The 14,021-nt window shown below is 39.6% G+C and overlaps 1 protein-coding gene across 5 annotated transcripts in view; it reads right to left on the bottom strand.

Annotated features, from left to right (window-relative positions):
• Window positions 1-759: 759 nt before the first annotated feature.
• ADGRL1 (adhesion G protein-coupled receptor L1) overlaps window positions 760-14,021 on the bottom strand; it is a 283,392-nt gene continuing 270,130 nt past the window's right edge. For 4 of the 5 annotated variants that reach the window (XM_063449237.1, XM_063449242.1, XM_063449238.1 and 1 more), the window contains 4 exons: window positions 12,167-12,374; window positions 11,931-12,056; window positions 7,912-7,929; window positions 760-6,911 (listed from right to left, as the gene is read on the bottom strand). In XM_063449237.1, the coding sequence (XP_063305307.1) occupies window positions 6,211-6,911; window positions 7,912-7,929; window positions 11,931-12,056; window positions 12,167-12,374 (1,053 nt within the window). In that variant the 3' untranslated portion in view covers window positions 760-6,210. The remainder of the gene's footprint in view (window positions 6,912-7,911; window positions 7,930-11,930; window positions 12,057-12,166; window positions 12,375-14,021) is intronic. The other variant, XM_063449241.1, reaches the window with a different exon arrangement.

Genomic DNA, 14,021 nt, shown 5'->3' with positions numbered 1-14,021 from the left:
TTAAAGGGACACTATAGTCCCCAGAACCACTGCAGCTTAATGTAGTGGTTCTGGTGTCTATAGCCTGTCCCTGCAGGCCTTTTATTGTAAACACGGCGGCACTGCAGCACTGTGTTAGTTAACATGGCAGATCATATGGGTGGGGCACTGTGATGTCACATGGGGGGGCGGCAAACTTTACTTTTGCCTAGGGCGGCAAAAATCCTTGCACCGGCCCTGCAGACACTGCATCCCTGTGGGCGGACTCGGGGGGGGGGGGGGGGGGAACTCGGGTGCATTCGCCGGGGGGCCCAGACCTTGAGCTGTGTCAGGGGCCCCAAAATTTCTGATGGCAGCCCTGAGTGTGGCAGTTGTAATACACTGAAAAACAATATAGTGCAAAAAACTAAAAATAATGAAGGATCGTAATAGGCTAGTTTACATGCGCACACATGTCAATTTCATCTTACCTTGTACGAAAAACTCCAGTCATAGTCAGAGAGAGAACCAGGTTGCAATGCAGAAAGAAACAACTACTTCACAATTCACCATTAGGTGGCACTCTCACTTAAAAACAAGGCCATTTCCCTTATGAACAGTTTATCCCAATCCTCAACTGACATGACTAAAATCTAGATTCAGTCTAAAACATTTCCAGACCTATAACAATACTCAAGTCTATATTACAGATATTACAGACAAACAGCCAGAAATCAAAAGGATTTTATTGGTGTGTTTCTTTCACTCCACAAGTTGCGATATTCATTTTAATTATTTTCATTGTCTTTTTTTTTTTTTTTAGAATTTTCTTCGTACAGATATCAGTTCAGTCTTTTGTACGATAGTTTTTTTTTAAATTTTATTTTTGTTCGCTCGTTGAATGGCGTTCGACCCATTTCTGGTTTTGGCATATGAAAAAGAAAACGAAAGAGGAGGAGAGAGAGAGAGGAGGGGAGGGGGGCGGAGAGGTATTTAACCCTTTGCCCACATCAGCATCTGGGGCTATGTTTGGCCAACCTTAGTAAAATCACTAGCAGAACACTTAATAGCAACAACAACAAAAAAAAATAAATCACAATGACATACATATATACAAAATCTCAATTTGTGCAATTACTTATTTACTCAGGACGTTGATAGGGCCGTCATCGCCTCTCTCTGATGATGTGACCATTGAGTGCCAGATGAGTGCAAAGCTTTGGCACACAAAGGAGTAATCACAGGGTTGTCCATCTTTGGTTTTTCGACATTTCCTACTAGCTGGTAGATAATTACAGGTGTCATAGTCCAACCACAGATTAGACAACCCTGCTTTAGAGCGTGATTCATTTCTGGGGTACGGATATGTGTATAGAGTGAGATTTTATGCTAACTGCTTTGCAGTGTAACCCTTTGTACATCTCATATTGAAAGACGTCATTTAAATTCAAATGGTCTGTGATATACACCCCAAAATATATTTGAAAACTAGAGAACTCTAAATGTATCCTTCCTCGTAAAAAATACTTTACTATTATTATCTGTATTTGATGGAATTATTGTACTTACGTAAGTATCACATGGAAAAAAAATAATAATGAAAAATACATTTTGTAGTGTGTTCCTTGGGGGAGATACACAGCTTGTGGATTTCATTGGTCTGGAAAAATTGAACTAGTAATTTTTTTTATTAGTGGTGTGATGACTGACCTCACCTTGGCATATAGTGAACAGAACTCAAAAGGCAGAGCCCGGCAACACCGAAATACAACATTTCACATCTGAAAGTGTCAGTGTTCTATTAAAATTAGTAAAAATACATAGAAGGATATGTATAAAAATGTCTCTTAAAAAAAGTAATGAAATTGGAAAACACATATGAATATTTACAGGTACAAATAAAGCGCTATTGTGACATCAGCATCAAAATGGAACGAGACATGCTCTATCCTATAGAGGCATACTGATGGCTATTATGACTATGCAGTAACTAAATATCCAGTAATAGCAATTTTGCTTGTATCGTGACTTTAAGTATGTAAAATGATATACCTTTTTAAACGTTTTAATGTCTTGAACTAGCTGTGCCATTTTGCAGGTTTCCTTATCAATTAATCATTCCTATCCCTCTATTTCTGGTTTTAAAATTTTAAATACACTGTAGTTGTTTTAGTTATACATGAAATAAAATAGGGACTACATTTTCTCTTGCAAAGCACAATCTTTAGCAATTGGCGGAGTTTAAGCAAAGTTTCATTTCAGTTGCTAAGCAAATTTATCCATAACCCATCGGTCAAGAATCCCACCTGAGGTCAAACTGCAGACATCGTGGACTGAAGAAAACAAAACGCAGGAGGCCAGGTATATGGTCTGGTGCAAGCAAGAAAACATAATTATTATGTATGCCCCAATCTATTTTTGTACATACATACTGCACTATGATATTTCTTTTTTATGTCACATAGATTTTTAAACTACAGGAGACAATCATAATAATTGTGTGTGCCTTTTCACCTTTTTATATGGTCTTGTATGATAAGGCAAGTGCCATATAGGGGAGTCTAATCATTAGGGGCAAGGGGCATAAGTAAATAAAAATAAAATACAAATGGCGGAGTCACTTTAAATAGACTTTTTCCATGTCTAAAAAAAGTATATTAAAAATTATATATCTATAATATGATATAATACCTGCAGAGATATTCAGCTAATCTCACAGGATCCTCCAATGACCTCAATGCTAAAAAACATGTGAGAATAAAATAAAAAACCTCAATTGTGCCTCCTATTTGTTCACGGATGTTTTTGTTCACGTATGCAAACACTGTTCAGACACCCTGTATTGAAAACATCCACATGCATTGGTTTATACATCTCCCTCTATGTATTTTTGAACATAGAACATTCTTTCACATTTACAATAGCAAACAAAGTAACGCATCTTGATGTGATTAGCAATGCCAATGCTGTCAAAGGCCATATATCAGGTAATGTTTTGAAAAAATCCCTAGGGTGGTGGAATATCCCTCCATCTAAATCATTGCTGTTAAGCAGTACTCAGGGAGTACTTGGGAGCAGATTTTTGTTTACACTATTTATCATGGAATTTGTAAACCAATGCGGAAACAACAAGGGTTGTACATAAAGATAAATTTCAGGGCAAAGTGTTCAATATGGAGTCACCTGCATGAACATTGTAGTGGGTTTCAAGGTGTATATTCCACCTTACGGACTTCATAAATAGAACTTTATAGAAGATATGCATAGAGAGCAATTCTGCAATGGAGAATTCAAAGGACCGGTTTATTGGTTTCCATGATGAACTTTGCCCACAATTTACTCTTTACAAGTGAGTACTATTTTGTTGTTAGCTTATGCTTACTTGCTTTCTAAATTAAATTTTTTAGTTTTGCAAAATGTTTGTTATCCATCCTACTGATTCGCAAACAAACAATCCACCAGCTCAGTCATGTATAGTGTGCTGCGTGCAACAGCTGTGGTCCTTGAGGTGACTTGTTTGACGTGGTACATACACTGTAACTGTGGACTATGTACTTTGGTTTTTGCATTAAGCTTACTACGAGAAAGTCCATCTGTAGAACATCATCACTTCGGAAGTCACTAATTTCCTACAATGTCACATGAAACTCACTGATAGCTCCTGTTCAAAAGCAGTCAACAATTAGGGACATGTTGCTCAACACAATGCATGTTTGAGGAGCAATTATGTTTTTAACTTATGATAACACAGATAATGTTAATAAAGTGTGTCGATGCTAAATCCGTTTACAAAATTGTTTTGTTGTTGTCACTGTTTGTTCCAACTTCGCAGATCATGGGTGAATCTTATGACCTATGCCTACATGGATGCGAGAGCCAACAACACATCTACTAACATTCAGTAAATAGACATGATATTGAGGAAATAACATAGACCTAGTAATTAGTGAAAATCTAGAACTCCTACAAGATGGCAGCCTAAAACCAATTAATTATTTTCAGCCTGCGATCCTATATTTAAACTCTCCAATATGTGTTATGTCCTTTTAAAATATATATATATATATATATATATATAATCTTTATATTTATTTAGAGTTGTATATAACTTTTAACAGTTTTAACATAAAGAAGATATATTATATAGCTTTGGGCATTAACTTGTGCAGCCAAAACAAATATGTGAGCAAATACTTAGCAGTACGTATAGTGTTGTTAAAGTTACATTTAGGGGTTTATGCACTAAACAATGAATTCATAGCCAAGTAGCAAAACCTTTCCAACTCAGTCGATATAGATAACTTTTTGTGACCTAAGTTTTGCAACTTGGTTCTTTACTATTCATAACTCACTATTTAGTATCTTTAGTGAATACACCCTTAGTTACTGTGATAGGCAACTGGTTGACTGGTTGTCTACAAGCCTATCTAAGCTACAACTATAATGGGGGTTGTGATCCACAGCTGTTGGAGAGGCAGACAGAGCTTAAATCTGTAGATAGCTGCAGAATGAGGCACAAGAGGATCCAAAGTGATACCTTTGATATGACCCTGAAATTAGTACTGTATTGCACTGATCCCTCTAACGCATGGCCTCAGGTTAGCAGCAGAGAGCTGGGTAAATAAACCCTTCTGGGATAACTGTGGTCAAGGCAAGGTGCCATGGGTGGCTATATTTTACCAAAAATAAATCAAAGTGATATATCCTTGTGCTTAAAGGCTTACAACTGTTTGTTAAAAAATAAATAACAATAATCTGTGTCTGCCTCAGTTAAAACCACATATGGTGGTTTTTTTTTTTTTTTTTTTGTGTGAGATTTACCCAATTATATATATCTCAATTTTAATCATGGCCTCTAACGGCCTTAATTCAGGAAAAAAAATCAATAAGTGCTAGGTCAACATGCAAAATAAATTAATACAGACAAACATAGATACAGGGGAAATCAAAGTTATAAACATGGGGTAAGGGTTGATTCTTTGGGAAACAGAATATGGCAGGACGGCCATTTTGAACTCATTGCAGAAGGCAAATCTATATAAATAAAATAAACAAATGCCCCACTACTGGTCAAATCCGCACCTTGGATAATTGGGGGAGGTTGTCGGTATCTCCCCTCTTCTCTCCCTTCCCGCCTTAGAAGTTCGATATTTACAGCAGTCGGAAAAGACACTCGCTTCCCCCTGTTTTAAAGTTCCTTTGTTCCTCCCTGGATGAGAGGAGGGAAAGGGGGCATTTTGTGCTTAAATAAAGAATATGCAGGGCAGTTGTAGTCCGGATTTGTAATCCAACCATCATTGTTTTAAATCTATAACCCATTACCCTAGTAATGGAAAAATGGTGGTCAGGCATTTGGTTCTTCTACCCACATTGAAACATAATCCATACTATCCATAACGGAAAAAAAAGTATTTTCATAAGGAGGGAAGGTGTTTGGGTGGGGATAAAAGGTGGTGGGGGGAACTCTGTATATTAAAAAAAATGCAAGGAAAAAGTTCAGTATTGAATAAAGGGTATCTCCCTGTTTTGGATAAGAAGCCCTAAAACACTACCTCGCATTCTTTTTTTTTCAATTGCAATTCTTTTCCCTTTTGAAAAAAGGTACATGTAATTGGATATCTCTTATAAGTGCACACATGTATTTCCAAATTGTAGACCGAATAATCATTGTTTTTCTAGCTATGCAGTATCTTGCAGCTCCGTTGGTTATTTGGCACCACTTATTGCATTCTAAAGCTTTCTTCTTGCTTTTAGAATCCTTTAACTTGGAGTGTTTGCCATTATTTTTCTGGTATCCCTATCTTCCCTTGGCAAAGTAATCATCCTGTTTCATGGCCTACCTTCTCTTATGTCTCTTCTTATTCTGTATTCTGATTGGCTGGACAACAATACTGTATGTTTCAGCACCAAACTCAAGGTTTGTTTCTGTAGAAATTCACTGGGGCATATTTTTGGCACCAATAGCCCCTACTTGTTTCTTCACTCCCCCCACAACTTATCCCCTTCCCAAACCTACAGGGGCAAAAAAGAGGAAATCCAAGAAGTCATGGTTCATATACTACTTGTGTTTCCAAATCAACATTCTATAGGTAAAGACAGCATCTTGCTCTCACTCTTACACCCAAACAAAGTAGCCCGTAAATATATGCCCCCTTCCCTCCGTCTGACCTTGCTATTTTTCTTCTGTAATGGAGACAGGGCAGAATTTTATAAGGAGTTAATGGGGTTGGTGTCATGTGTGGTTGAGTAAGTTCAGAGGCTGGTGATGAGCTGCATCTGCCCGTCTCCCTCGGGCACTGCCCCCTCTAGACCCAGAAACCCCTGGGGCATCTGGTAGAAGGCCTGTAATTGCCCCCGGGGCACAGACCCCAGTCGGCTGGGGAAGTACATGGCATCTGCTCCCGTAGGTGGGGGCACACCCTGGTGGCACGGCAACATCTCCCCAGCTGATGGTAGGCCCGTTTCAGGGCTGCTGTCCGGATATGGAGAGTCTCTGAGGTTGGTCATGCTTGTATAGAGAGAGTCGCGATTTGGAGAGTCACGTGGGGCTGCTTCTGCCTCAGACTCCTCCAGATCACTCTGGTAGAGGATGGACTGCGCTCTTTGCAGGAGGAGAGGTTCCTCAAGAGCCTTGTACATGCGTTCCATCTCCAATGTAGGCACCTCTCCTCCTTCTGCCACGGCGCCTGTGGTCACCTCTTCATCTGCTGATTCTGTTGGTCCCACGTGTGATTTCCCCCGCAGATTGCTGTGCACCAACTCTGAAATTATCATCTTTTCAAAGGCTGCCGCATCACTCAGATTTCGTCGTCCTCCTCCAGTGCCGTCCGTCAGCTTAGAAGGATCAGGGGGAAAGTCTCCAGCACGGAGGGAGTAACTGTTATTAAAATTACCATTCAGAGGGAGAGGAGGCAGAGGATCCTTGCCACAAGGGTCTCGACTTAAGGTATGCTCTGCAAGCAATTTTAGAAAGAGGTGGTTAGCAGATGACATGCTATAAGATGAAATAACCACACAATAACTATTCCTTTCTAGCAGATGATACAAAGGTATGTATACTACTTAACTGTAGAAGCTTTAGGTATTTCACATTCTGGGTAGATAAATAATAGATTAAATGAGTCATGGTTGTAGGTGCGTTTAACTATGCAGTGCAAGGCCCTGGTGTCCAACCCATAGCCCAGTGTTTGTCAGTACTCCAATACCCACTTACTACATTCCTTGCAACACAATTTACAACGCCAATTAGTGGCATCATCAGGTCACAGGCATAAGTGTCAAGTCTGTTTACAGCTCTTTTCATCATTGATACTGTTTTTTCAAGTCTTTTACAGTAAATATTTAAAAAAAAATTTTTTTACTTTGAATAGATTGTTGAGATTTCCTTTTTAAGTGTGAATCCCCTTATCAGTGTTTATGTTTACTTGCTGTTGGTGCCATCAGTGGCATTTAACATTTAGTTTTGTTTTACTATTAAAACTTGCTGGTTGCTTTGACTGTCTTGAGATGAATCCATGAATAGGACTAAACAGTGACTGTATCCATTGCATTTCTCTGCATACATCCTGTGTTTGTGTGTTGTATATTTATTTATATTCTCGGGACATCATAATAAACCACGAGACCAAGGTTAAGTAGTTTATAAAAGTCTCAAGAACCCCCAAATTACATTATTTCCCCCTAATACACACTTCGTTATGTATTTTTTATACTTTGTACAATTTTAAGGCTAGTTAGTGTGTTAGCTTTAATGTTAACATTAGGGGTGAAGTTAGAGTTAGAGTTGATAGGGTTAGTGTTAGGGTATGGGTTAAAGGGAGCGTCCGTGTGTGTATAACATGACATGAAGTTTTATGGTAAGGCATTACTATAAATTAGATTTTTTTTCTTATCTATGTAAATAAAATGTGTTGATAACTCAGCTGTCTCTTTAAGTTCCTAAAATATACTTACTAGGATCTCTGAAACTCCCTGATTTGAGCAGCAGCAAGGCAGAGAGGGAGAAAAACAGAGAGATATTTGTGATCAAGTTGGCAGGAGGGTATGGAAAGGCATGGTCAGGAAACAGGGAATGGGAGGAGAAGACATGAAAGGGAAAAGGGATGAAGAGACACAGAATGAGAGAAAGAGAAGAAGACATGCATTCAGCAATTCCATATATCCAGTCTAGCAAGAAATTGTTACCTAGACTGACTCAAAGTATTTGATAATACTGAATACTGAAATGCATATGACGCAGGAGTGAGGACCATTTGTGGTAAATAATGAAGCACGTATATGTGTTTATGCATGGATGCTATTTGGATTCTATATGGATGCTGTAAATGAGATACATCAAATATATTTTACACACAAATACACACTCTCCCCCATAAATCAAAGTAACAGAGCTATTCAATAAACTCCAAATGGCTCAGTTTCAAAGGGGACAAAACAATCCGACTCCATACAGGGGAAGGGGAATTCAAACTTCAAAATCTGAACATTGATTACGCTATTTGTCCAGATTTTGCAATTCAGGCACTGATTGGGCCTCAATTTGTTCCGGATTTCAACTGGGCAAAACTGATTAAATCTAGGCGTAGATTTAGAAAAAAATCCCAACTATTTGCCCTCTGCAAGCGCTAGAAGCCAGACAACAAACGATTAGATAACCCTCGGCGGTATGAGGGTTAAATTACGTGGCAGCTGGCAAGCTAGCCACCACATTAAAAAAGTAAAAAAAAAATGTAATAAATAAAAAAAGCCTATGGGGGTCAATAGGGTTCCCCTATTACTACAAGTAAGGTGTAGATAATTAAAACTAGCAACTGGGCAGCCATGCTATGCAATATCAGTTATAGCGCTTTGATTGGTTAACTTGTAAGCAAGTCTCACTTCTCTCAAGGCTTAATTAATTTTAGCTAAATTATGTTAATGTGTGAGATTTGTGACCCCCAACCATCTAAGGTGATTAAGTTGGGGTAGCCATGCCACTGACTGGGGGGTGGGGGGGATAACAGCATGTCCACCCCATTGTATAATTATTTAGAGCCCACCCAGCACCCATGGCTGGAGGAAGAAGAGAGGACATCAGGTCCCCCAAATTGTATAAATATTGCTCCCATTTGCTGCCAATGGGGGAAGGACGAGGGGAGGAAACTAGGATTTCTGTCATGAATATTATAACCAAAGTCTCCACCCACTGCCAATGCGACCAGCTGCCACATAATTAACCCTTGTGCCACCGATGGTTTTTAACAATTTACCCACTGGCTGCTAGCGCTCTCAGTGGGAAAATAGTAATTCAAATGATCAATAAACTTGCAAAAATGTAAGGGAGTACCAGATGCACTCGGTTCCGAATTTGATTGAAGCCGGTGCGTTGAGAAGAATCTGAATCCTATACTTTGTATAGGATTCGGATGTGAAAGCACTGGTTTTAATCTGGACACCAAAATCATCCAGCCGGTTGTTGTAGACCGTATTTGGCTTTAATAAATAGTTGCCATTGCAGTTGGAACTTGGTCAATATCACCAGATTCTGTCCATGTGGACAAAAATCGGGTGTTTAGTGCAATCCTGAAAAATAAATTAGTGTATAAATACATACACACATATACACTAGATATGGGTGCAGTACATTGCTTAAAATAAGCAACGCAAACATTCCAGGTACGTAAGTGTTCTTATTAGAAGTACTCTGTATTAGACATAACAGTACTATACCTAATTAATCAAGAGTCTTTAACTTCTATGACTAAGAATATCAAATGATTTGAAGAAATTGGCACTCACAAGGAGCTAACTAGGTCAGGCAGGTCAAGGTTGGCTAAAGAATAAAAGAATAAATTAATTAGAATCATAAGTCTACTAAACTGTCAATTATGGCACTAGAAAAAGTGCAGAGGCGGGCTACAAAATGAATAAAAGGAACGAACATATCAGCTATGAAGAAAGGTTAACAAATTTAAACCTCTTTAGTTTAGAAAAACGTCGCCTGAGAGGGGATATGATAACATTATACAAATATATTCGGGGCCAATACAAACCATTGTGTGGAAATCTATTCACAAACCGGACTTTACATAGGACACGAGGTCATGAGTTTAGACTGGAAGAAAGAAGATTTCGTCTAAGGCAAAGGAAAGGTTTTTCTACTGTAAGAACAATAAGGATGTGGAATTCTCTGCCTGAAGAAGTGGTTTTATCAGAGTCCAGAGTCCATAGATGTTCAAACAGCAACTAGATGCATACTTGCAAAAACAGAATAATCAATATATAATTTTTCAATGTAGGGTAATTGTCAGGATCCCACGGGCGGCTGCGAGGGGAGGCTGCAGTCCGCTCGCGGCACTCACCCTCCAGCCGTCCTCGGTCCCCTCCCTGGCGTGCGCTCCCCGCCAGCGTCTTCCTCTACGTCCCCCAGCGTCAGCTTGCATGACGCTGCACGCTGGGAGACCACCCATTTTACTAAACGCCGGGGTCAGCCACCTGACCCGGCGTTAAAGGCACAGTGCCTCAATCACAATGGGAGGTCTAGATATCTCCCACGTGTGATTGTTAATTCTGATTGGAAATTATCCAATCAGAATTAACCTAATGATTTATATACTTACCTTTCCTGTTCCTCTCTGCCCTGTTGTGGTCTTTGCTTGCTAGTATTGCTACTGAATTTGTGTTTCTGGTTACGTACTCTCTGGCTTGTTTATCTGACTTTGTGACTTTCTCCTACCCTTTGACCTCGGCTTTTTCTCGTTATTCTGTCTTCTGGTTCCCCTTACTCGGCTTGTCTCCTGACTATTCTTTGTGTGCTTAGCCCGGCCACTCTAAGGTCCGGTACTGCACCTTTTCTGTGTGTGTGTTAGCGTGTTTGGTTCCTGGAATCGTGACAGTAATAGCTGCTTGATCCAAGGATAAATCTGACTGCCATTCTGGGGTCAAGAAGGAATTTTTTTCCTAGTTTGTTGCAAAATTGGAAGTGCTTCAAACTGCCTTCTTTTGGATCAAGAGCAAAAAACAAATGTGAGGAAGGCTGAACTTGATGTACGCAAGTCTCTTTTCAGCTATGTAACTATGACTAGTCAGAATGAATGTACAGATACAAGTGGACATTCAAAGACCTAAAGAAAATCTGAGTAAACATTGTAGTATTACAATGTAACTGTACTGTATTTAGGCCCAGAAAGGGTGATAACATCTACTTTACTTGCTAGGACTCCAAAAAAAAACAAACAAAAAAAAACATGTACCTGAGTTCATATTTTAGGAGCAGTTATTTGGTGGGTTTCCAGACTTGTAATAAATTAACCCAGGCCTTTTTTGGTCTTTCTAAGTGCCATTTTCTTCAAAATATTTGATGGTGTTGGCAAGTTGCAGACACTTGGCTAGATGAACACATCATTTGTTGTTGCTTTTAATTTTTTTTAAAGCTTATAGATTATAAAAGTATTTATTAAAAACATCTGATAAAATTAATTTTATTTTTAAAATATTTTTCCTTAAAATGTCATAAAAAGCTCCCGACATGCTTTAGCTACCCTTCCACAGCTCACATTTCAGTATGATGCTGTAGAGTTGCTAAACTAACACAGAAGGACAGGATAATTAGAGAATACGTTTTGATTTCAGTAATTAGTATGACCCATTAAGGTGCACACCAGCAAGCAAAGACTGAGGTCAGGCCCACTTTACATGCCTGTCCCCTCTCTAGTTAGCCTGTTCTCTCTCCAGTGTCATGGAGAACTGATAGGAATAGGTGAAGCAGAAAAGCTGCGTGATTGTTATGGTCATTAAAAAAAAAAAAAAAAAAAAAAAAGATACTAATAAACAAATTAACGTTAGAATTATCTGTAAGGGCCATATAAATCAACCTGGGTCTTTTTAATTAGATTCCATGATGGTTTGCTCATAGGATACCCAAGAATGATACTTATACTCTTGTGACATTCATCCCAGTCACACACTCAACCTACATTCGAAAGCTGCATTACCTGTTGCGTTATATCCTGGAGAGGAAGGACTGAAACCAACAGATTCTGTTATTAGAGTGTTGTATGGACTGGTGCCCACACGACTCTGCAGCACAGGATTGGTCAGCAAATGATTACCCATAGTACCTTTAGGGAACAGGGAGAGAAAATAGTCAGTATGCTTTTCTCAAGCTAGAGGACTATGTGCATTAGTCCACAACCAACTTGGAAAATTTGTCAAAGAAACGTTTACGAACCTCTATTCAATGTTGGAGTGCTATTGAGGTCCCCAGCGATGAATGAAGACTCCGTCTGCTTCCTCACAGTGTCATTCCACATTCTGCGAATCCGGCTTTGTGTGTAGTATCGGCTGTTAACGGTTGATTTCAGGGTGCCATGCTCTGCACCTGGCCCTCTTACGCAGCAGTATGAGTGCCGAAGACACTTGCTGTATTCCTTGTGCACCTGTATGGGTTACCATTTGTAAAAAAATATATATATATATTTTGTTTAAAAAAATAAATAAAAATAATAATAATAATTGAAATGCGTTGGGCTCATTCTCTAAAAATAGTGCTGATATGAAAATCTCTAACATTAAAAACAAATATTTTAATTAAACGTTAAGGCAGCGGTTTCCAAAGACGCTTTGCCGCAGTTACTGTGGCAATGCTCCGATCTCGCAAGAGTTAGCTCCTGAGGCTGCTAGAGTTCACTGTCACCACTGGAACCGCCAGGGCTTCCCCACCGAACCACCAGGGATTGCAGGAAATGTCCCCCTCCCCAAGCAAAGGTAAGCAGGAAGGGGGGATATTAAAATAATTATTTTTAATTAAAACCAAAAAATTATATGTTTATGAATTTGCCCTCCTTCCCCCACAGACACAATAACTCCCCCCATACACACACTGCCCCTAATACACACATACTGCTCCCCATACACACACACTGCTCCCCCATGCACACACACTGCCCTCATACAAACACAATGCCAGAGTGACAGCCACTAGAGGCATTTAAACCTGCAGACTGGCAATGTTTTTACTTTCAGGGTTAAAACGACAGGGACATGGCACTTAGACAATTTCAATGAGATGAAGTAGTCTTCCTTTAAACCATTGACAACTTTCACACTATCCTAGTCACTATTTCTGTATTAATTTTTATGGATAGATGTCACAGTGCACCGCTTATTGGATTGTTGGCTTTCCCTCCTGCCTGTCTCCCTCCGAGTGGTCTATACTGTGCTGTCCATGCATCTGTCCTGTCCTACATGCTCAGCTGCCCTGGGAATCAGCAGAAACTCCAGGACGGCATGGGAAGTGCAGGGGGTGTTCTAGAAGGTAAGCTGGACAGGGATGCTCAGAGAGGAGGCACTATATGTAGAAAGGAAGTAGTCATTCTCCAATAATGTAGTCATACTGGCTTTGAAAGCTGGGAATCTGTGCTGCCTGGACCAACCGTTTGCCTGTCTGACCTCGTCTTTTGGATTAAACAAGATAGTGCTCCCTTTTCCACCCTCCTGCCTCCTGAGACAATCACAAACTGTGACACTAGAATGAAGTGTGTAATCTTAGCCATACCTCCATTGGGGCCTGAGGGATGGCCATAGACCCTCATTCAAAGTTAAAACGGCTTGAAAATGGTCTAACATCCAGGCACTATAACCAGTTTAACTCGATAAAATGGTTATAGTGAATACAGCATTGGTAGGCAATCTCTGCACTCCAGATGTTGTGGACAACATTTCACATAATGCTCTAACAGCCATGATGCTGGCAAAAGGTCAGGGGGAATGCAGTCCACAACATCTAGAGTGCCGAAGGTTGCCTACTCCTGGTCTAGAGTGTCCATTTAAACTGGGATCATAAGGCTGGGAGTGATGAGAATTTTAGTCAAGCAAGAACATGAAACTTTAGCATTGCATTGGCTGATACAGAAGTAATGTTTAACGCAACTGGCATGTAAGTGAGTGACATTATTCTCAGGTAAGTGCAATGCCCCTCATGTAATATCTTGACATGTTTGAGTTATGACACCTTTTATAAGGCTGTCAGATTGTGGCGTTCTGTTGTGTAGTGATCAGTATTGAAACGGAAAATGCTTTATTTT

Source organism: Pelobates fuscus, chromosome 3, assembly GCF_036172605.1.
Source record: "Pelobates fuscus isolate aPelFus1 chromosome 3, aPelFus1.pri, whole genome shotgun sequence".
In the NCBI taxonomy this organism is placed as follows: Eukaryota; Metazoa; Chordata; class Amphibia; order Anura; family Pelobatidae; genus Pelobates; species Pelobates fuscus.
This window is presented reverse-complemented; position numbering and strand designations above follow the sequence as displayed.